At 36.4% G+C, this 24,182-nt stretch overlaps 1 protein-coding gene across 11 annotated transcripts in view; it reads right to left on the bottom strand.

Moving 5' to 3' along the window:
* Positions 1-494: 494 nt before the first annotated feature.
* The window catches only part of EPS15 (epidermal growth factor receptor pathway substrate 15), a 68,911-nt gene continuing 45,223 nt past the window's right edge, over positions 495-24,182 (bottom strand). For 3 of the 11 annotated variants that reach the window (XM_055815301.1, XM_055815299.1, XM_055815298.1), the window contains 13 exons: positions 22,231-22,303; positions 17,071-17,232; positions 16,290-16,517; positions 14,209-14,400; positions 13,624-13,701; positions 13,193-13,283; positions 11,747-11,782; positions 10,787-10,923; positions 9,124-9,193; positions 7,864-7,940; positions 7,178-7,340; positions 4,323-4,501; positions 495-2,418 (listed from right to left, as the gene is read on the bottom strand). In XM_055815301.1, coding sequence (XP_055671276.1) covers positions 2,272-2,418; positions 4,323-4,501; positions 7,178-7,340; positions 7,864-7,940; positions 9,124-9,193; positions 10,787-10,923; positions 11,747-11,782; positions 13,193-13,283; positions 13,624-13,701; positions 14,209-14,400; positions 16,290-16,517; positions 17,071-17,232; positions 22,231-22,303 — 1,633 coding nt within the window. In that variant the 3' untranslated portion in view covers positions 495-2,271. Of the gene's footprint in view, positions 2,419-2,703; positions 3,571-3,720; positions 3,758-4,322; positions 4,502-7,177; positions 7,341-7,863; positions 7,941-9,123; positions 9,194-10,786; positions 10,924-11,746; positions 11,783-13,192; positions 13,284-13,623; positions 13,702-14,208; positions 14,401-16,289; positions 16,518-17,070; positions 17,233-22,230; positions 22,304-24,182 lie in introns of those variants that run through there. The other 8 variants (XM_055815303.1, XM_013294639.3, XM_055815305.1 and 5 more) reach the window with 7 other exon arrangements.

Consider the following 24,182-nt stretch of genomic DNA (forward strand, 5'->3'; position numbering starts at 1 on the left):
GTAACAAAAGGATCAAAGACACATGTAAATGGTTGTTGGGACTCCTAAACCTCTATTCCTTGGTACTCTATTCCTTGACATAGAGGAGATACTATGCTGCCAGACATACTTGGAACAATCACATATGCTGGGTCAGACTAAAGGTTTCTTAAGCCCAGTATGTTGACAGCAGCCAGTAAAGGACACTGATTTATCTTCACAGATAAATCTTAAGTATCTAAACATTTGGGCTTTGCAACCCTTGTACAGGCAAAAAAAATCCTTGGATGAGAACAGCCTCGGTTTTCTTTGAAGCTGCCACAACTCCTAATGAAGCCAGTGACAGCTGGGATTAGTGTGCACTTCAGCTGACCTCAAGATTCAGGGAACTTTTTTTCTCTAAAAATTAACCTGCTCCCATCAGACCACAAGTCAGAACAGTTTATACTGTTTGCATTACATTTACATGTCACTTTACAGCTCATGGCACCCTTTTGAAAAGATAGGCAAACAGGTCACACATATGTACTTAAACTTTATTTCTTCATAATTACAGGCTATTGTTAGAATTTTTAAACAAAAGGGAAGTCTATAAATAGAGGCTAATCCCACCTGAACAAATTTTAAAAAAACCAAAACAAACAGTTAAAACTTCATAAAGTAATGCCATTTAGCTCACAGCAGTGGTTTGTTGGTAGTCTGGGTAAAAGTACTATAGTCAGAGTCAGTAACATGAAATGTAACATCAAATGACTCAAAACTTTAAATTCCATAAAGGAAAGCAGGAATATATATATAATATATACATATAATATTGTGTTGGTCCACTGAGTATACATTTTTAACAAAAGATAAGAAAGTATGTAATCCAGTTAAGCATACGATTTGCAAGATTAGTGTACACTCATTACAAAGATGTATAGATAAGTTATTAACTATTTAATACTTGCAAAATTTTAAGTTACTTTTTTGAGCAGGTGTTTAAATGCTCATTTCCCAGTGCAAAAGAAAAAAAAATCCCAGTCCGGTTACCCATTTTTCCTGAAAAAATTGAAAAATACAAACTTGTGCAACAGCAGCATTGATAGGTAACGGGAAGAGCTTTAATATACTGAAGCATGGCCGAGTTCTCCCCCTTCCCTCCCCAGTGCTGTGTGTTGAAACACTTCCATTTCCTCTACAGAAATACCACAGGTTAAAAGTGCAAGAAAAAAACCCACAAACAACAAAACAATCTCTTGATGTTTATGCTGCTGCCATCCATTTTTCTTAGATAGGGCAAAAAGATTATTCTTTGGGGAATTAATTTAATGAAACTGATTCTCCAGAAAAGAGTTCTTTCAAAATGAACAATAAGTTATTTTCATTAAGTTACTTTCATTAACATTCTATCAATCCTACTCTGACTCAGTGACCATTCAGAAATTATTCAGTTTAAGGTGCAACTATCAGTTGGCATTCAATAAATTACATATACAGAAAACAAACGTGGTAAAAAATAAAATAAAATCAGACTACCTGTTTTTTCTTTCTATTCTCAATCTTATTTCAAATTGAACTTATTAACTTGCCAGTTCAGCTGCATATTTCACAGGCAAAAGTGGCCCAAACAGCAGTGAGGTCTCACAATTTGACAGTCATCTTGGCAAACAGCAGATGCACGTGAATCTTCAACTTAACTGCTTTATAAAACAAAATAACAGGTCTGTTCTTAAAAACTATGACCATGCAAGAAAAGCATTAAAGTTTTCAGAAAGACACACCCTTTCTGACTTAGATTCCATGAAGATTGTTATTTCAAATCCAAAGGTAGAATCTTCAATAAAGAGAAAAATCTATATGCATACATATAAAATGAAGCACTCCACAACTCTGACATTACTAAAATCTCTTTAGAAGGACAAAAGGTTTCAAATGACTAACTGCTTGATGGGAGACAGTCAGCCACGACAGAATAATTGCTATATTCACTTTATGCTCAATTACCAACTGCTGACAGATTACAGTCCAACTACAATCTCACTATCTGCATTTTAAACTGATTTGCTTACAGCTGGGAAAGTACTTTGTTCGCCTGAAAACTTGAGAGAAACTGAATGCTAAACCTAACAGTTATTCAAACAATAACCAAAAGGATTGAATTCAGCAGAAACATTCACAACACTTTCAGAAATTAAAAACCTTTCATAGTTTTCTTGAATATATGTATTTTCTGATTAACATTTAAATACGTTAGGTATTCAGGAAGAGGGACAAAACAGTTGATGTAAGACAAAAATCTTATTCTAAACTTCATGCTTCTGATATTTCAGATTTACTGAGTGCAATAGCCAGTTCCAAGTCTTCTTGCTCTTGCTGTTTTAGTCTTGCCAATCTTTCTTTCTCTTCTCTCTCACTTTCCCTCTTAGCCCATTCAATCATGTCTTCCTCAGTAGAATACTGCATTTTTAAAAGACAAAATAAACCAGATTAATAATACAATGATAACCAACACTGCCCAAGTCCTTGATTTAAGGTACAATTATAGTTTTTTAAAAAATTCTATATAGTCTAGTCTTCAAATATTACCTGTTTTTTAATTTTAATACACTACTAAGATTAGCTTAGTCTAAGGTTTAACATTTAAGAACTGCATTGAAGCCATCCAATTGATGTATTTTTATGAAATACGCCATGTTTCAAAAATTCTGTATTGTTTCAAAGAAGTTACTGAGTCAAAAGTGCTATAATTAAAATTTGATTTTATTTTGGATTAAAAACAGTCTATACAGGAAATATTTTGAATAAATCGGGAGAACATTTTGCAAAATACACCCCTATCCATACAGTGGGACATCCTGATTTACCCTTCTTTCATTAGAGGTGATTTTTCCAGGTGACAATGATTGCAAAGAATTAGCTGTAGAATGACTGTTTTAGCTGTGTAGACAGAAAATAATTCTGCCAAGAAACAGCAAAATAATAAGGTAACCATACGGTTAGAAGCCTAGTAGTAATACAGAGAAAAGTCAGTGTGATACAAGAGGAAAAAAAAGCAACAAAAGAACCGATTATTTCCACGTATATTGATGTGAACAGAACGTGAACTAAATTTCTGCGGCACAATGATTATAAATCAGAGACAGTTAAGGGTATTAGGATAATCTTTTGTATTTTATTTAAGACAAAGTTTGTTTCTTGTCAGCATGCAGAAAAACTAAGAGGTAGGTGAAGCCCTTGTCTTCATGAATGTCCCCACGTTAAGTTTGAAACAGTTACAACATACTCCAGCTAGTTTCTGCTTTGAGCTGCTGCTTTGGCAAATAAATGTAGAAAAGCTTGAGTTTTCTCCATAGTTCACTTAGTATTTTCAGTAATTGCAGCTGGAAAGGAATACTTTTTCCTTCAAAAGACAATGAACATTTTTGCTTTCTCCTCCACATTTCACATTCTCTCCTCCAAACTGGCTTCTCAGTCCCTCTCACTAATAACAGCAATCAATAACAGCATTTCAGAAATTATCATGCTACAAGACACATCAACCAGTGCAAGTCAATTTTGAGAGCCTGTCAATCCTCAGTTTACTTCAATCAAGCATACAGTTTATTAGGCCTGAAAATAAAAAAAAGCAGTATGATCAAGATACTGTAAATGCAAATGGCATTTAACAGGTATCAAGCTTGAAAGTGAGATGATGCCTTTCAAAACTCCTACTTGCAAAAGCCCAAAAGAAAAAAATAACAGATATAGGCATGCACAAACCTTTAGATTTGCTTCTACTGCTTGGACACCACGACTTCTATGAAATGGATTCTGGTTATAAAGAGACACTTACTACTTTTTACTTCATTGTACATAAGTTTGGAATTTACTAGCCATTCAAAACTTCACCAAATTATATTTCATTAACTTACACTGTTATGAGGCTGTTTATCAATATTTCAGTACATTAAAATTATGACCAAACAGTTCAGTGACAGCTAAATTAAACTCACACCTTTTAGTTTATTTTTAATTGGATTGTTATCAGTGTTCTTGTTTTAGATGCACAATTTAAATCTGCTGCATGCTTTAAGAAAACGGATAAACCCTAGAACACAGATATTTTAGAAGTCCTATTGTCTAAAAGCTAGGAGGCCTCCATGAAAACACTCACAAAACCAATGCAATTTAAACATTAAACTACAACATTTTGCAGTATTTTGTTTTAGGACAGCCTCAGCTGTAAATACTGTTTCAACTGGAAGCAAGATCCCTTTTGTACATGGGATATGTTTTAATATTTTAAATTAGACTGAAGACTTCAGTGTGAACAATTCAAAGCTGTCATTATACTGAAACAAATGTAAAAAGTGTTTACTCACAGTACTGAAGTTTGCAAAATTGTTGGGGTCAGCCTCTTTACTGATGCTGGTGGGAGCAAATGGATCACAGAATAGATCTGCTTCTTGTTCTTTGGGAATGTCTGGGGTAGGGAAAGGCTGAAATGGATCGCTCGGTTTAAAGGAATCTGAAGAGTCTATTTGATTGATAGGTCTTTTCCCTTAGATTAAAATGAATTTAAAATGAATTTAAGATAGCAGGTAATAACATGCCAAAAAAAAACAAATTCAAAAGCTACTTGGAATGCAACCTCTTCTAGTGAACTTAGTGGAGCTGCAATGACTTCAGAGGAAGGGTTGCCAATTTAAAAAAATCAGGGCATGGTCCGGTTTCTTAAAGGGTAATCAGGTGAAAAGGAACACACATATGTTAATGGTTCAAGAACACAGTTCTTGAATATACTAATTCTAAGGAATAATGAAAATACTAGTTATTTTGGGAAGGGATTTCTAACAGTTTTGAGCCCCTATTCTATCAGCACAGTATTTTTTTCTTCTGCTTATCAACTGCCAGTGATCATTCCAACAATGCTCTTTTATCATATTTGTTTGGATCAAGTTAACACAATTCCATTCAGAGACTAGAAATATATTTGTAAGTCCTTAAAACACTGTGTCCCCTCACTATGCTAACAGCTGGAATCTCTATAGTTTTTAAACTAACAGAACAAAGGAGTATGATAACAAGCAATCACAAGTTTAACTATTTTGTTAATCCTTGCCTAAGTAGTCGCATACGTAACAGAATCAGGCAAAAGCCCCCAGTTATCTTGTTCTTTTTTCAGCTTAACCCCAGTCAGCTTTCAACACCTTTCAGGACATTAACCCAAATTCTTCCAAGAACAGTTGAGATGAATTTCATCCCACCATTCTCTCCATATGTTACTGCTTACAGAAAAGGTTTCATTGCAGTTTCTTGCATTCAACTAGCAGGTTCAGCAAGTGCTTCTGTTGCCATTTTACATTAAAACTGCAGAATCTAACTCAAGTGCTTCTTATTTTACATATCACTGTTGCAAGTTAGTCTAAAAATTCTTCCATAGACCAAAAGAGATTCTAATTTGACAATGATTTAGAGAATACTCCCTCAGGAATATACGATTTACTTGCACACTTCCCAGGTAAGCTTGCCATGACAGCTCTCACTCACTGATCATGTTCTAATAGTGGCAAACAATGTATGTCTGTTTCTTGAATAATGTGGGAGAAGCAGCTCCATATGACATCCTGGGAATTTTATTTCTGCATGGGAAGGCTTAATAATTGTAAGAATACAAAACAGTCTCCAAATCTGCCCATTTTTTGGTGATATTTTTCATGAAATGGGGGTGTTTATAAGTATTTAGACAGGAAAGGGATTTCAGAAGCAAGTAAATAGTCCTTCTGCACGCTTTCCAGCAGTGTGAAGAATTAAGAGAAAGATATTGGGGCATTTATTTGAAAAATAAATGTTTTGAATCACACCAAGGCAGTAATTAAAACCAAAAACACTTCAGTATCTCCATTTTTTATTTCCATTAGGAAAAGTTTGTTGGGAATGGTTATCGAGATAACCACAGTATCATATTTAGTATGTGCAAATCAAAACAGGCTACTTCTCTCTAGTTATCTATTGATAAGGTTGCTGTTGTCCCACCACTAGAAGCTTTAGAATCCACATATTCTAAAAATGGATCTGTACACCACATCATAGCCACTCCCATACCATGAAGTCAGAAATCCTCTTTTTGTTTTAAATAAGGACCACAATAAGAGGAAACACTATCAAACATTCAGTCCTGAGTTAATGGTTGCACTTGATGATCTCAAAGGTCTTTTCCAACCTAAATGATTCTATGATTCAATTTATCATCACTTGTCATGTCACCTGTTTTAATTTTGTTTACAATGAAACCAATTAATTGCAAGGCATAAGCATGAACCAGATCTCACACCAACATTAGAAACTGAACAGCTGAGTTTAATACTAAATTTTAATACTCCTATACTGTTCCTCTTTTGAGAAGGAAAAAAAAAAGAAAAAAAAAGAATACATGTTTAAGTTTCACACTACAGTCTTCCAGACACCCTGTTTCATCCATATAGCATAGTAGTGGAAAAAAATGATGCAATAGTTTTTAAAGAAAATGAAACAAAGGACAGAACCTTAAAAAGGAATACTAATAATATAATTTCAAATCTATGCAAAAGAAAACCCTGAGAGTAAGGAGTCTGTTGTACATGGGCTTGTTGCAACTGCAAGAAGGTGGTGTTATCTTTGATAACCATGGCCTTTTCTGGAAAGCAGAATGGTTTGTCTCACAGAGTAGGCCAGAGGACCCTGCTATCACTGAACAGAATACAGCCAATGTATTAGTAGTAAACTCAAGTTTCCTGTGCCAGGTTTACTACTACAGACCTCTGGCAAGGCCACCTGTAAAAAGTTAATTTGAAAACCCAAGACAGTCATTTACCCCTACTTAATTCATTTTGCATTAAAATCAGAAGTTTTGCAGTGGATAAAACACACTGTAAGCATAACTTAATGCAAGATTCACAGTGTATAACATGAGCGACCATTCAATCTGCAGCCATGCTATGTTCTTGCAGATACTTGTAGTAATATCTCTATTTTTTCCCCGTTTTCTAAATCCTTTCGCTCTTCAAAAAACCTACAATCCCAAACATTATGCAAAATTTAACTCTGAGGAAACCAGCTCAGGAACAGGAACAGACTTGTTTCACATTTTGCTCATTCAATCCTAAATTCAGATGCTTCACCATCCCCTCATAATTATTGTCTCGCTGCCAATATTGAAGCAGCTAACAGTTAACAACATCTCAGTATCAGCTCTTACCAGGTGGTGGTGGACAGGGCCTTGTGGGAGTTCCTGTTTTAGGGGGCAACGCAGGAGGAACATCCTCATTTTTAGCTGGTGGTTCCTCAAATAGGTTTTTAGTTATGATCACATGGTTGACAGAACCTGATGTGGAAGAGCTAAAGGGATCTTCATTGTTGGCCTTCAACAAAGAAAACAGCAACATAAACGTTTTCAGTACAATTCTGTTATACTTTCCTTTTTCAACAGTGCAGTATTTATCTAGAACTGAAAATCTGGACTACGACAAAAAGAAAACAATCTTGTTTGGTTTTACACATTATCATCCACATATTCCAGGAGACTTGAAAATAAAGAAAAGTCAGGAATGGTTAGTGTGTACAGCAATATAAAGTCAAGTGTAGTTAAACACGCAAAAGTCATACTTTTGCTGTTAAACTCAGCAAATTAAAAAAATAACAATAATTATAATATCACTTCAAATATAGAGAAAATACTTGTAAAGCCACAAGAATTACATTGCATTCTTCACAGTGGAATTGCAGGATAATTTACTATAAACACTCTTTTTTCAAGCAAGTCAGCCATTGTAATTCTTTTATAGTGGCAAAACCATAATGAAACTGTTGCTAGAGAGAGTAAGCTATGTCTCGTCACTGCAGAGTTTCATGCATTTTCTATGAGTAGCAGTAGCTTCACATTACCTTTGACAGCACGCTGAAGTCAGCAAAGCCACTTCCAAAGGATTCGTTTCCAAACAGAGAGGCAAAAGGGTCTGTAGCTAAATAGACATACAAATCAAGCAAAGAGAACGAAAAGTTAAATATGAAAGAGACTGAAAAAAATCCCACAACAAGAAAAGTGGCTGTTACATATTTTGCAGCATAGACTAATTCAAGTGAAATATTCTGAGGTGGGCGCTTCAAGTTAGTAAGTAGCTGTTACAAAAACTCTTAAACTGTTAACTACCTATTAAGAATAATAGTTCTCCTGAACAGGGAGCAACTCAGAAGAAATACTGGTATTCTAATTTCCTACATGAAAAAAAGTTACATTCCACTGAAAGTAATCACATAACCATACTACTGGATGTTCTGCTGAAATACATGCATGTATACACACAGAGGTATTTTTTGTGTGCATACACCCATAAATATACATATGCAGACTTATACATGAACACGAACAACAGCTCACCTCTGACTGTATGCCCACTTATGGAATGAAGTATCTAAACCTCCTATCTTCTCAGTCTAATTCAACAGTACCCTGTCATTCTTCTGTGCCTCAAAATATGTAAAACCTGCTATTCTACTGTAAAGTAAGGAATGCACTGTCTTTAGCCAATGCTCGCTTCTACATCCTAGAAAACAGCATTTTTTCCCCTACAATCAAACTGAACAGGTTTACAATACGAAATCACGCATGCATTCATGTTTTGGATTACCACTTATCAGTGCAACTTGGGGAAAAATGGGAGATCAGTCTTCCTTAACACACCTTTAGCCCTCAGATAAGAGAGGGTCATCACAAACTTTAACAGTAAATGTTCTTGACAAAGTAGTTATTCTATCCCACATCTCCTCTTGTAGTACAAAGTATCTTGTATGTTGCTTAGAAAGTAACGTGGAATTTCTAAAGATAATCCTAATGGGAAGCCGTACAAACCACTCAAATAGTCATAACACTCAGATCACGATATTATACCAGTTTTAGGCAAGGCAGAGGAACATATCTGTGGAATCAGTCTTCAGTGATATGCACTACAGATAAGACAGTTTTGTTTTCTAAAAACAGCCCCTTGCAAACTTATGTCATAATTTATAAGAAAATTAATAAAATGCAGGAAGCCCCCAAAAATGCTCCATTGCAAATTCAGTTAAAAAAGAAGACTAGAAACACAAGTAAGCAAAAGCAAATAAAAATATAACCCAAGAAGCCTGATGTGTATAATTTACTTTTACCTGGATCACTTGATGTAGTAACAGTTGTTCCACCAGGAGCAAAAGGGTCATTCTTCTTTGATGTCTCTGTCTAAAATTAAAAATTCCTTTGGAGTGAAATGTGTTTTTCAGCTTAGAAGAGTCCTCATTCTAAGAATATAATCACAACTTATTTTAGTGTAAAAGTTTTAAGATAAAATATTTTGGAAGTAGCTTTTATCAGTATCAGTAAAAGAGTCCATTAACAGAAAATCCTCCTCAAAACAGTGATTAATGCTTTCAAAGGATGGAAAAAAAAGGTACAATATGTGCAATATACTTGGTAACAACTAATGCAAAATTTCAGAATATCTACCATTCATTTTGGTCTCAGATTTCTACAACCAGAGCCATCTTCATGAAGACATAATCACAAAGCATTTAGGATGAATACAGAATTCCAGTTCAGCAATCAAGAATCTCTCAAGAATCTACTGCTAATCCTACACCACAGCTCTGACCATGCCCCTCACTCTTCCCCGCGCCCCCCCCCCCCCCCCGCCTTCTGACTTCTCTTATTATCAGACTGCAATATGACCAAGAATTGGTCATATTAGAATATATCAAGACTTTGGAAAAGGATAGTGTGCTAAGTACTGAAGATTGTAGAAAAGTAATGTTTAAGATTGGAGGTACTGGCTGTGGTGTGTAATATGACCTTGAGGCCTGCATGATGTGCACATCACACAGAAGGACACGACCACCACTGTTAGGTGCAGAGATTTCTCACGATCTTGGCTTCAGTTTGTGGGTTCGCTTCAGGCATTCCACAGCCACTTAACTTGCTTCCTAATCCCCCATGTATCTTTAATTTTTATACATGTATACACACGTTTTATACACACACAAAATTGGAAGTGAGGCATGAACAAAAGCAGCACTGAGAAGGAAAGGAGATGGCAAAAGGATGGAAACAAACTTATGGCATGAAGAATTTCAGCTTCTTAGATCATTTGTCTATCAGCCCTAAAAATTACTTCATCTTGATCAAGTTCTATCCTATATGAGAGAAGGCTTCATGCCCAACCCTACCTTATTTTAGGCTCAAGACTGATCAGTAACTGCTCAGTTGCAATGTGAACAGCTAAAAGTTACATTGAAGTACACTTGAAAAAAGTGAATTCAGTAAGAATCTCTGTGTTATGAATGGGCATCAATGACTTCTTAAAAAAGCACAGCAAAACCTGAACATACACCTACAGAACAATTTGACTTTTCAGGGGGGAACCCCCATACCACATCAGATTTGAGATAAGATACACAACATACTTATTGATCCTATAAGCCCTAGAGGCAAAAATCAAGCCTCAACAAAACTTGGTAAGATTAATCTTTGGTTTCTTTCAACTTTTAGTAAGTTCCACCAGCTATCAACAGAGCTTAGTTCATTATTCTCAAATGTTCTTACCTGTGGAGCAATGAAACTCCACACTGACACATTTTAAAAATGTTTTTATTTTACTTCTATTTAATCTTTGACTATTTCTAGTAAATAAGACACAAAAAAGACAAGATAGCACCATGACGCAGGAGACAACCTTTTATCTATATGATTTCTAAATATCAGCTTTTCAAGGCATTCCAAATGTACAAAATAGTTTGTCCACATAATATAAGGAATTAAAAGGTGTGCTACCAAACTTACTGTGGTATTATTACTGTTGTCTGCACTGCTAAATGGATCAATGCCAGCAGTCACAAAAGGATCAGTGGAGGATTGTTTGAAAAAACAGTCAGCTGCAAAAGGATCTGAGCCTTTGAAGGGATCACCACCAAAGGGATCTAAAAAGTAAACATACCATTAATATTTCCCCTAGCTTTAATGAGCTTGATATCTTAAAACCTAAACAATATATTGCTTTTTTTCATACTGCAAGGTGTCACATTTAAGACCAAGGATCTCTGAAGTACAAAATTAATCTGTAAATAATTTGTATTCTGTGATTCAAAACATTAGACAAGCCAACATCATCTGCACATCATGAAAACTTTGAATTGTGCCAGTGGTTCAGTTCCAGTCACCTGAGCATCTAAGTTCTTTAACCAAGCCCCCTAAAAATGAAGCATTTTACAAAACCTAATGCTTCTCAGAACTCCCCTACCTTTCTCTTCTTCACTGTTTTAATATAGCATTCCAAGTGGCCATTTTGCTTTTTTGTCACCAGTTAACTCCATCCAGGACCAAGCGAATAATGCAATGACATTGCCTATACAGCCAGTCTAAATAAAGACTTCCCACCTTTTTCAGTACTTAGTTCTAAAGAAAGCTGAGAAGTTAAGAGCTTTTAAATGAGTACACTCCCAGTTCTTTACATACAAAAAAGGCAGCAAAGTGAACAAAAAATGTTCACCACTGTCACATACTTAAATCCCAGCTAAGGATACTTCCAACAGCAAGAGAGAAGCTCATTGGCAATGGGTTTCTCTGAAAAGCTTTAACATAAGTAGCCAGCTGATACTGCCATACATCTGTCTATCCTATGGTGACTTTTCGGGTCACGTCCACCTTTTTTATGCTGAACGTGGTGACACTTTCCCCCCACATACTCTTCTACTAAAAATCATTTAGAAGAACAAACACATTAGAAATTAAAAAGCCACTTACCAATTTTCCCAAAAGGATCATCTTTGAAGGGATCACCTGTTTGTTTGTTTAAAAAAAAAAAAAAAGTTACTTGTCATGAAGCATTATCAGTTGAGGTCTTTTGGATACAACCTCATTTCTAGAGCTAGAATTTAAACAACTGTCTCTGAGGAACACCTTCCCTATTTTCAGTGGAACTACAAGAGCTAGTATCGGACAAAGCAAATATCCTTTAAGTAGCTCATTACCATCACCAAACACACACAAAAGCAGCCATCTCAAAGATGCATTTCTGTTGGCTTGTAAACACCCACATTATGCAGTATTTATCACCACAATAATCCAGGCTAACCATGGATAGAAGCATAGCCCAGTTTTGATTAATTCTCATAGGTGCCATGGATAGTAGCTCCTAAGTGCTCATTTCTGGACTGGATGCATGGTCCCAATGGCATCAGTTCTAGTCCCTCATCTGCATCTCATAGACACAGATACACTGTCTCTTGGCTGTAGGTATCTACCCCTGAACACACAGAGCACACAAAGCCCAAAAGGTTAACAGACATACCCTTCACCTCTGAAAGGCCTTGTCATGTGCTGTAAGTAGGACCACTTCAATATAAACAAAGCAATATCTACACAGAAACACTCAAGCTGTTTTAAATTAGTTTAATTTATTCATCAGAAGTATTAAATTGGCACTGACATTCTTCCAGAAGCCAAGGGATCTGAAACAAATTTAGCTTATTTTCCTTTCAAAGTGATATGAGTAAATTGATAAGACCATGTCAATTCTGAAAGCATGTGAAATCATATGTGGTTGAGAACACCTGCTTCACCAGTTAATTCAAATTAACTCCCTTTCTCCAAGTGCCTCCATATAGACAGATCACTTCTTCCAACATAAAAGAAAAAAATAAAAGCAGAGCAACAGCAGTCATAAGTAGCAAGTTCTTAAAATAAAGCATAGCACTTGCACAAGACGAACAGATGGAGCAGCTCCACATTACCTTTTTCTGAGTGCCAAACTCACCACAAGTAGGCCACAGCCATTCATTCTCAGCCACCCACACCCTCCCCACACCACAGCTCACTGAACCCTCAGTTGATCCATTCGTGGATCTGTGCTGCAAATTAGATCAGTGGCACCACATGTATCACAAGTTTGTCCACACCTTTAAGGCCAAAATGCAAACGAGGAGGGAGATAATATAAGTTCTTAGGCAAAGCAGTGAGGGAAAGGTGTAATTTTCACAGCTAATTAGAAACTCCACATGAAGGAAGGAGAACCACCCTGGAACTCTCATTTCTATCACGTCTATTTTTGTAATGCTACTGGCTCCACACTCCTGTCACTCAAACATCTTCACATTTATTCTATAAAGAGCAGTTCCAAGGTGAAGATTAGCCCGAGATGTGTTTATATAAGACCTGTTTCTGCAAATCTGCACTTAGAAGTTTACTTACTGCCAACAAAAGGGTCAGACTGGAAGAACTCTAAGTTGGCTTCAGAAACTAGATCAGGCAATGGATGAGATTCAGCATCAAATGGATCTTCCTGGGCAATGCGAAAGAAGTAGAGAAAGGTATTAAATTTTTAAAGACATACAGGATAAAAAACACTTATGTCATCTTGTATTACCATTTAGTAGTTTCTTAAAGCTGAAAAAAAGAGACAGCTAGAATTCTACATAATTCATCAATGGAGATCCAAAATATTTCTCAACAACTACTTGTCTACTATATGAGATGAAATGTTTTTGTGACATCACACTAAATAAAGTAAGTAGTGACAATTTTATTTCTCTGTTCTTTTCTGTCCATGGTGCAAGCCTGAAACAGTTTAACCAGGATTTTTTTAATGTACTTTTTCCTCCCCCAAATCTGAATAAACTCACTTTTTTGGTAATTGTTGCAGCTGGGGTCTCTTTCTCCTCTTTTACAACAGAGGCTGTTGTTTCAGGACTATTCCTCATCTACATAAGGATAAAAGGAATTCACCATAAATAAATAAAAATTATATTGCGTAGTCTTCTGTTAAGTATTAAATAGCTAAAAAAAATATACTGAGGGATACTTCAAGAGGTTCATACTTATTATGGAACACACCAAAAAACCTCAAGACATCAAGAATCTACTGGGACATAAGGAGGGACATGTGAGGCAAGACAGCTTTAGATTTTTAGTACTATTGCTTATTCCATCTTGTTGCACCAGCTGGAGACAACTGTTCTCCCTTAATGTTAATTCTACTATTCTGTTTATGGTATTTTACTTTGGAAACAAATACATAAAAATTTCTATTGATACTTTCCAGCCAAGCTAAAATTGACTCCTTTTCTGCTTATCAACTTTCAGATTGCAGAAACACAGTCCCTTAGATCACCCCCCTGAAATTTCACTTGTGCAAGTGTTTAAAAACAATCAATCTTCAGCTTCACAGCTGCACTGCATCATGATCAAGCAGAGAAAACACTACTCACTGGAGACACACCGCTTATTTGTTCATCTTCTGCTATACTTTCAGCATTCTCATTAAGGTTAGCAGTTTCACTACTGCTGTTGCTAAGACTAGAATGATCCACAGTTCCATTAACAAGTGTATTATGTGGCTGAGAGTGCCAACTAAATTGATTATTTTCCAGTTCTTTCAGCTCAAGAAGTTTCGTCTGCACCTGTAAACAAAAATAATGTATATGCATCAGTATGGCAGCACAGAGAAGCTATTATATGACCAGTCCCGATGTATGTCTTAAATTCTTCCTTTCAAAGGCAAAGACAATAAACCCCATGTTCTTTCAATCAAAGGGTAAAATATGACAGATAAGCACAAGTCTGATTTAGAAGAGGTGCAATGTGGTTGAAGGACAGACCTGAGAACCTTCTCATGTCAAGGAAGTAGACTGCATCCCTGGCAACATCCAGACTTGTTGCTTTATTTCTACTCAAACTCAGAAGAAGAGCTGCAAAGCTTTCAGGGGGGTTTGTTTGTTTAGTTTTGTTTGGCGTGGTTGTTTTTTGGTTTTGTTTGTTTGTTTTTTTAAATTATGTATTTGCAATTGCCTTAAACTCTAAACTAAAAAGGCCACTTTATCAGAATTCTCATCTTCCAAGAAGGAAAATCACAAATTCATTACCTTTTCCCACATGACTTTTGAAGTCTACAAAACCCACAGTATATCTTCCTAAGCAGTTACATTCACATGCTATTATTTCAGCAATATGCTTAGTGCAGTGCCTCACAACAAACATTTACAACCAGCCTGCCAGTTACGAAGAAATTACTGGATTTGGCAGATTATGCAGAAGGATAAACATAGTTCAGGTATTCAGGTGTCTAAATCCCACCAACTTCTGCTAGGTCAATCACGTAATAAGAGTTTTCATTGCCTTGTACATGTCACAAATCAGGTGGTGGCAAAGACACCACCAGGTGTCTTTCAAATACACTGACCTCAGACCAACCATTAGATAATCTTGCCTAAAGCACCAAAGCACCTACTGTTGTGAGCCAAGAGCAATAAAATCAGGAGTACTGATATAAAATCTATCAAAAATATATGTTTGTAGTACAGTCAAACATAACCACTTCTATTATCAGCCTCGAATCTGTTCACTGCAAGTACATTAATAATGAAACAGCACAAGCTTCTCTCTACCTGTGACGAAACGATGGAAAACCCATTTATTTACTTCTAAGTTTCTAAACCTCAAAGCCAAATGTAAAAGTTACAAATATGTTATAAGGCTCAACAGAAGTGTTCTTGCATGAACACTAGCAGCGGAAGTCTTAAGAGAAAAATAAACAAATGTTAACAAGTTACAGATAGTAACTGTGTGAAATGACCAACCCAAAAGCCAGCCATTTCTGGCGTTCAAAGTTAATGGGAAGGATTTTCATGTTGTTTTAACTTGATAAAGATGTGACTGACTAATAGACAGCTGGCAAGTCAGAGAAGGGGAAGAATGATGAGGAAAGGGTATACAAGCTAACGCATCACTGAAGTAATAATCACTGATTACAACAGGAGCTGAAAGTATTCCTTTAAAACAACAGCAGATGTTTCAAAGCACGATGCTTAAAAACCAGTGCAGCCACCTCCCTGCTTCTCAGTATCTAGTCTCAGCCCAATTTATTCTTACATTCACCTTACTTTCCCCCTTCAGCAATACACTAAGTAAATGATATTAGCAATTTTATACCAATTCACATCAATTAAAGAAAAGTGAGAGCATGCCTCAGGCCACAGCTGAGGAAGAAAGCTTAAATAACTACTGGACACAGAGAATTTAAACCTGCGTTATCCATTTTTCATTCATTACATTAAGATAAATTATTTATGAAATATAATAAATTAATCCCTTTTTATTAACAACACAGAGAAAAATCATGAAGTATCTTGAGTGACTTGAGTCAGCCTCTAAGAATCCTAACAGCTGCTAGCACAGAACACATGTGTAAGCAGCTAAAGCCATGAGCAAACAGTGAAGAAAAAAGAAAACAACGCCTTCCCCTTAAGAAAAACCACACTAAAGGTTGTCAGCTAAAAAAAAAACCCAAAACCTTTCGGGGGGGTCTTTCACATTGCCTTACTGAATTGATTTCCTGTTGTGAATCCTGCAGATGTTGCTGAAGAGGTCCCAGCTGTGCTTTCCCAGACTCTATGCAATGCTCGAGCTCTGCAGTTTCTTGCTGCAGGCGACTCAGCTCCTCTTGAGCTTTGGTCAGTTCATCTTCATATGCCGAAATCTTTGATTCCTGGCTTGTTATTTCAGCCTTCAGCATGGCAATCTAAAGCACGAACAATACTTCAAAGCCAAATAAAAAACCCAAACCAAACACACATCCAAACACACCCAAATACTATTATTTATGATCAGAAAAAGTAAAAACCTCATAGCTATTGGAGAGATTATAAATCATACCTGAAGGAAACTTTAATGCCCTACTAGTGTCATTAAGATCATAGTATTCTAGCTGTTTTCCTGACCAGCTCAGATATTTAAATCTACATAACCGTAAGATTTTTTTTAATGACTAAGAAATCAGTCCCACTAATTAGTGCTAATTACACTTATTGCATTATAGTTTTGCCTTATTTGTTTGCACTTGACCTTATTTTTTTGCAAGTATATCTGTATATTTGTTGACACACTGGTACTGAATCAGGTCACTGAAATGAGTGACATATTTCCTATAGTATTATGGTCACAAAAATCTTGACACTTAGGCTGTTTATTTGTTAAAGTCTTTTTCTCTTGCCCCAGCAACTGTAATATTGCAGGGCTGCATTCTTTAAAATGAGGCATTTACTCTTCCCAGGGCCTTAGACACTAGACCTTACCAAATGGGCCTCCTCTGCACACTTCTGCCTGATATCATTCAGTTGTTCTTCCAATTTGGCCTTCTGCTCATCGAGATCATTAAGGGTTTCTTGTGCTTCCTGTTTCTGAGCTTGCAGCTTTTGCAGATTACTGCTCTCCCGCTTTACTTCATCTTGTAGATCCTGTAATAAAACAGATTAGCTTTGCATTTGTTCCCCCTCTCCTCTTAACTCCTAAATCCCACAGTATAAGCTGTGGTACTAATTCAGATTTCAGAGTATCAACAAATTACCTTTCAAAAGCCAGCATTTATAACATGTCAGACAGGTAAGTAATCTCAAATTCTAATTCTAAGACATTAAAATAATGAGGTTGTTTACTTTTTCTTTAGTAAAAATAATCTCACTGAAATATTGAAGATGGTGCATCAAAACAAGAGACCCGAAATATTGAAGATCGTGTATCAACACAGAGATTAACTGTTTTACAGGAAGGCCAGAGTTTCATTTTGAATTTACAAGTCATCTTTATTCAGGCTGTTACATTGTCTCTCTCCTTTTTAGCAATATGTTTTACTGAGTTCCTTAATGATAGAAATTATTTATTCTGCTTCTTCCCCCTCCAAAAACACATGGCCAAAAATAGGAACTTGTTTTAGCAACACGGTAAAGAACCAACCAGTGCATTATTACCCCACATGCACCCCCTTCTAGAGCATCCCTGCCTCTGGTTTTGCAAAATTCAGTCAAAAACTTATTTTCCATTTAACAGTACTGGTAAAAAATGCACATTCCATACACAACACTACGGCATCTCTTAATTTATGAAAGAACAGTAAGTATGTATCTTGCATTCTAAGTTCATTAAGTAGCATCATATAGTAAATTAGTTCATTTCTGAGCAAGAAGAATGGTTATACCTCAACAAACTCCAGAGATAACATAAAAAAAAGTCAAGAAAGAATTTAGGAAGAAGAAAGAATTGTCAAAGTCAAGAGGAAGAGATAACACAGGGAGATCAAAAGGGCTTAATAATACAGGAAAGTACTAGATGAAAAGAGAAGATTGCAGCCTTTCTGGGAAAATATGGTAATGAAGGAAGAATCATGAACAGTAAAAGACAAACAGGGATAAAAGAAAATTACAGCTGATAAGAAAACAAGCAGACACGAATTTCTGATTAGACCATACATTCATGCACTGTTCTAAGCTAAGACTCTGTTGCCTTTTTTTAGAGGCGTTTTGTTTGGTTGGGGTTTTTTTTGGTGAGGGAGATCACTTATCCATGTGTGCTAACACCTCTGGTTAATCGGGACAAAAAAGCCAGACCAAAATACAAAGGTATACGGTGCAGCAGTATAGATGCTAGGGAAACAGGTAACCTCAAGACAACTAGGAAGCAAACAGGAGAAAAACAACAACAACAAAGAAAACATTAACAAGAAAAGAAACATAGATGCTTTTATGAATAAATAAAACACACACACCCCCAAAAAAACCCCAAACAAAACACTGAAACATCCCCACAAAAATCCCCAAATCAAATTTGAAGTTCATTAAAGAGTATGAGTGATGTACAGCAGCCAGACTAGGTGAATTACTGGCTATTTCTAATCTATGAAAGACAAACCGTGTGCACACGAAAAGCCCTTCCAGCATCTACTGACTTGGATAATTGGGACACTCTTGATCCATTCATTTTTTACATCGCTTTGAAAAGCAAGTATCAGCTGACACTCAGCAAAAGAAATGGGGGAAAAACTAACAGCTTAAAGAGATTTCAGTCTCCTTTCTCCAAAAGGAAGCAAAAATTCACACACAAGCTAAATATAGATCACCTCCACTCTTGCTGCTGTTCCTTGAATACCAATGTCTGTCCTAGGCACTAGAGGATCACTAAAGAGATCTGACTAAGCCTGATGGCTCCCAGAAGAGAAAAGAAGGAAAAAAACCCAACCAAAACAAAAAACTAAACATGTTCACATAACCACTCCAAAATTAAAGGTCAGAGTAGATACAATGCACAGAACTGGGCATACATCTTCATGAAGTAAACCAGGCTCCAATTAAGCTTTGATTTCAAAGAACACCCTCAGCAGAGAAGCAGCATCTTAAAGTTCAAGCACTGAATAAGTTGCTATATGAAAACCACTAACATATTTGAGGTGGTACAAACTACCATTTTTACGGTAATTGTAATCCTTGTATTACATTTACAACATTGTAACTCTCCATGCTCATGTAGCATAGGCCAAGGAAAGTCCAGAGATCTGTATTTGCACAGACAGGCAACGGATTCAATAGCTTGCCAGTCTGTCCTTCACCAAACAATGCATGTGCTAAGAACTGTTAAGCCTGAAAGCGCACAGAAAAGTTAAAACTTCACTGAGTTTCTAATGGCTTTGGTATACTGCAATAAACAAAGAACAGAGAAAATCCAATGCTGAGTAGAATACTCAGGGCATAAATCTGTTTAAGAAAACTCAGGGCAACAAGGAGATCAAAAGGCTAGAAGGCCAGAAACATTCTGCACTGCTTAGAAGGCTACAGTCCCTAAATATATTTCACTCCCCCCCACCCCACCCACCCCCACCCCTTATCTGAAGCAGCATCTCAAATGCAGTGACATTTCTCCCCCAATGGTTACAAAAAATATTATGCTTTGTTCAGGACTTACGTGCATTTGTTCTAAAAATTTCTTTACAAAGTTTCAGCGGTCCACTGAAAACCAAAATACAGACCTTCTTGACTTCATGTCAATAAAATTCTAGGGACCATGTAACTGCTGGGAAAGCCAGGAGGATTGCTTTTCTTTTCTTATCAGGTAGACTGACAAACCATGCTTGTACATGTGAAGTGCTAGACAGAAGATGACAGCCTTGTGAATGTGTTCAAAAGCCCACTGCTTGAGGCAGCATCTAGCTGCTGAAGCACACTGTGCTCCAACACCTGTGTCTGCATCAGGCTGGCGATGAGGGTGCAAGCGGACAGCCAGGTAAGGGCATTTTCAGATGCCACCTGCTCAAAACTTAATGTTTTAGTTACACATTAACTCTGTAAAACAAAGTTCTCTACTGCCAAGTGCAACACTTTGTATCAGAGTTTTGTTACTTCCCTATTTATAGGAAAATACTAATCCAATCACAAAGTTAAGGCAACGATGCCTTAGAAGTGGCTTGAACTTTGTTGCTATGCCTGTAACTTTAAGAAAAAACAGCCCTTAACCTTTGCTACTAAAGAGCTGATATTTTAATACGCCCATTAAAACCCATCAGTATGCTATGTCTTCCTCCAACACTTTTCCTGTCTTTGCTTATTATTATTATTTACATAGTATATAAATTATTTTATATGAGAAAAAAACCCTTGTAATTCTTTCCCTCCCCCTCTACAAATCAGTTTGATCCATCACAGACCACAGCTGTATTTGAGATCATGACTTGTAGTAGTAATTCTGTAGAAACTCTGGAGTGGGATGCCATGGAACTAGCTTGATCCAAGGTGGCAGATTAGAACACACTGGTTTTGTACATCATCTTTAGAAATGCCACCTTTAGAATAAAACCAGAAGAAAAAAAGCATATTAGTCTGTCACCACTATTCTCTGAAGTTCTAGAAAGTTTCCTGAAACATGCAGCTCCTCCAACATTCAGGAGCCAGAAAGGGCCCAAGATAAAGGGCCACCAGCTCAAATGCTGCAGCCATTTCCTATTTGATCCTGATGGTTTCTGTTTGTCTGGCAAGCCGGTAATAGACTGTTCCATCTCCGCAGACTGACAGAACTCTGTATTTAACAAGGGACAAATAGCTGGTGTGATCACTAAGAGGTTAAAGACCAGAGACAGTTGCTTCCAACATTACTGCTCTAGATACGACTTAAACTGATTCTGTGATGCTGCTGACTATAAAATACTAAACCCATGCAGATGGCACTAATACTATAGATTTAAGGTTTTTATTTAGCTTTATATACCTTTTGTGCAAAGGCACCAGAGAACTCAACCTTCACATGCACACACACAGATTCCAGAACACACCAACAAAATCATCCTATGTACAAAACCAGGAATACCCCTAAGAATTTTTAATAGTGTGAAAAGGCAATCTGCAGAGTGGGGAGGGAGAGCAGAGAGACTGCTGCGTGCATGGACAGAATGACAGACATGGGCAACTTCTGCATGCATTCCTGCAGCTGCTGAATCTAGCTGCCATCCTGACATACAGGCCAGCATCTGATTATCTTCTGAAAGGTCACATTATCATCATCCAGGCTCTAAGGATATTAAATAGCCAAGCACAAAATTCACAACTGGTGTAACACACCAACTCTTCTTCTGCCCAACATAAAGCAAAATGCAGAAATCTTGCATTATTTACTCTTAATCAAAGAAAGATTATTTAAAATAAAGATTCCTAAAATAAATGTAGAAATAAATGTAAAGTAATCAGATATAACACTGAAGGTTTTTTTTCTTAGAGCAGCAACACCAGCTGCTTTTGCAGCTTAAAATTTAATTGAAATATTGCTTTGCAGCATTTGATTCAGAGCTTGGCTAGACTGTTAGCACCCTGAACACTGATGCTGACTGTATAATTTTTCATCCCTGTAAAACACTTGCAAAATTTAAATTTTCCAATATTCTGGAAATTCAATGTCATCCTTTTACATAAAATTCAAACAGATTTTTTAAAAAATTCATTTATGGTAGACAAAATTCACTTGAGGCAACATTCCTCCCAAGCTGGTAATTACTGCGAGTCTTAAGAAGCAGCCCCATATACAAGCCACTTAAGTTTATTAATTTGCGATGCTACAGTATTGTCTTTGGCTTTAATTATACATTAGATAACCTTGCTAAAAAACAAACAAAAAAACCCCCAAAAAACAATTAAAAAAAAGAAAGAAAAAGAGGAAATCTATTCTTTTGTAATATTTTTCATTTAAAACTCCGTGCAGGCTACATATCCTAACAGCTCACACATTTATATAAATATACACACCTACACCAACCCACATTCATATAGAAAACACACTTCAAAGTACATTCTTTTTCTTAGCCACCAATTTTTTTTCTTTTTACTACTTAAGTGATGTGACCTAAAGACTCAGTAATCCCACTGCCATTAAAGAACCACATGGAGCAATATCAGGTGTCCAAACAATAATTGTGTCTTATTTACCTGGACCTCACTTGTCCTCTGGTTGATGGCATCTTCTTTCTCCTTCAGGTCTTGCTCTACATTATTCTTTTCCCTAGAAGACCAGCAAACAATGCAAGAATACTTAAGAACATCAGCTACAGCAGGTACAGTTATCCAGCCCCCTAAGACTGTATCTCTCTTTAAATACATAGTGAAACATGAAACACAAAAGATGTAAGTGACTTCTGCTTTCCAAATTATTTACAACACGTAAGTGTTCTGCATAAAAAAAAAAAACAACCCTGTCTTTTCACCCAACTGCACTTCAGTGATAAGAATGGCTCAAAAATGGAAGGGGGCGGGAGGGAGAAATCAATGAAATACTGTCTCCAGTGATCTCACTGTTGCTATGGAGCACTTGTCTAATGAAAACTGCTGGGAAAAGTGGGAGGGATTGCATCAGATTCCATCTCTTAACCCCTGCAAACACAGTAATTCCTGCACTAGCAGCAGCTAGAAAACATTTCCAGCAGGCCAATCTACCTGATTAATGAACTTTGCCTATCAGATTTTAGATATATCTGTTGGTAAGCTCAGTCAGAAGAAGAAAGGTTAGCTCCCTGTAATCACTATCTGCTCAGAGACCACATAGGTAGTTATTTGCTGTGTCACATTCAAGTCTGTCTCTACAGACGTTTATTCAAGTTTAAAAGTGACTACTGATGACAGGGGAATTATCATCAATAAATTCTTGGCAGTCAGACAAAACAACAGCTTTAAGAAAGAACAAACCAAGAGACAACTCAGAAGTGTTACTGTTTTAAAAAAAATAATGTGTTTATCTGTGACAGTATATAGAATATTTTCTTGTTTCACAGGTGCAGAAAAGCATTAAGCTCCATTTTTAACACTATCTTCTGTATACAGATGTTTACTTTCATAAAGATTTTGTTAATAAGCACACACATTAAAAGTTAGAATTTCAACAACAATAAACCTAACATTTCTAAATGAAATACCATAGTGAAAAGCTATCAAATTATATTACTAACACATACTTAAATCAAGGTAACTTCCTATTTTAATAGCAGCAGATTGGTATTGAATCTAAAACTATTAATCTTACTGTTTACTCTTATCTAATACAGACGAAAGGATTTCCAACTCCAGAGTAAAGCAATTCTTTTTACTGAAGCTGAGGAATTCTTGTTTACCTCTAAAGCATGCACAATGGAAAATAAAAAAAAAATATCCAGATGGCACAGATCTTAAATGAACATGTACTCGGAAAAAAATTATTATAGATTATGTTCTGCTATTATTTATCTCAGTATCTGATTAAAGAGCAACTTGCTGGCTGTGCCCAAAGGGAAGGTTTAAATGGAAGGAAAAGGAAAGACATGGGAAGAGGAACTCTGAAGAACAAAGCTGGTTATTTTGTTAAATGTGAACCTTCGAGTTTCATAAAATTACCCACTCTCCATTCATCAGAAAAAAAGCATCATGGAAATTCTAAGCAAATCTACCATTTCCATCAAAGCTATAGCACACACTTATAGCTCAATAAACCAGTATTTGTAGCATAGCTGTACTTAGATATTTAAAGCATTGCAACACAGGGTTGAAACAAGTTCTGTTGATTTTGCTTCCTGTAACTTTTCATGAACAAAGGGTATCAATTTCAATAAAGCACTTTCACAGATCTAAATACAAGTCAGGCTGAAAAATACCTTCAAGCTCTCAGACACCCATCTGAGAGCTTGCAAACATCCAGGCTTATTATTCCTGATTGAAGATAAAAGAGAATAATTGATGAGGTAAACAAATGCTTGTTATTTTTCCTGCTTGGGTATGAAAACTGAGTAGGAAATAGAAATCCAAGCAGGTATGTATGCTTTAATATACAGCTTTTCAACATTACTGTCACTGACATGCCTGAGAGTGTCAGAGATGACAATCACTTCCCTTTTACTTCAACAGAAGCCAGGTAC

This window comes from Falco peregrinus, chromosome 10 (assembly GCF_023634155.1).
Source record: "Falco peregrinus isolate bFalPer1 chromosome 10, bFalPer1.pri, whole genome shotgun sequence".
Taxonomy (NCBI): Eukaryota; Metazoa; Chordata; class Aves; order Falconiformes; family Falconidae; genus Falco; species Falco peregrinus.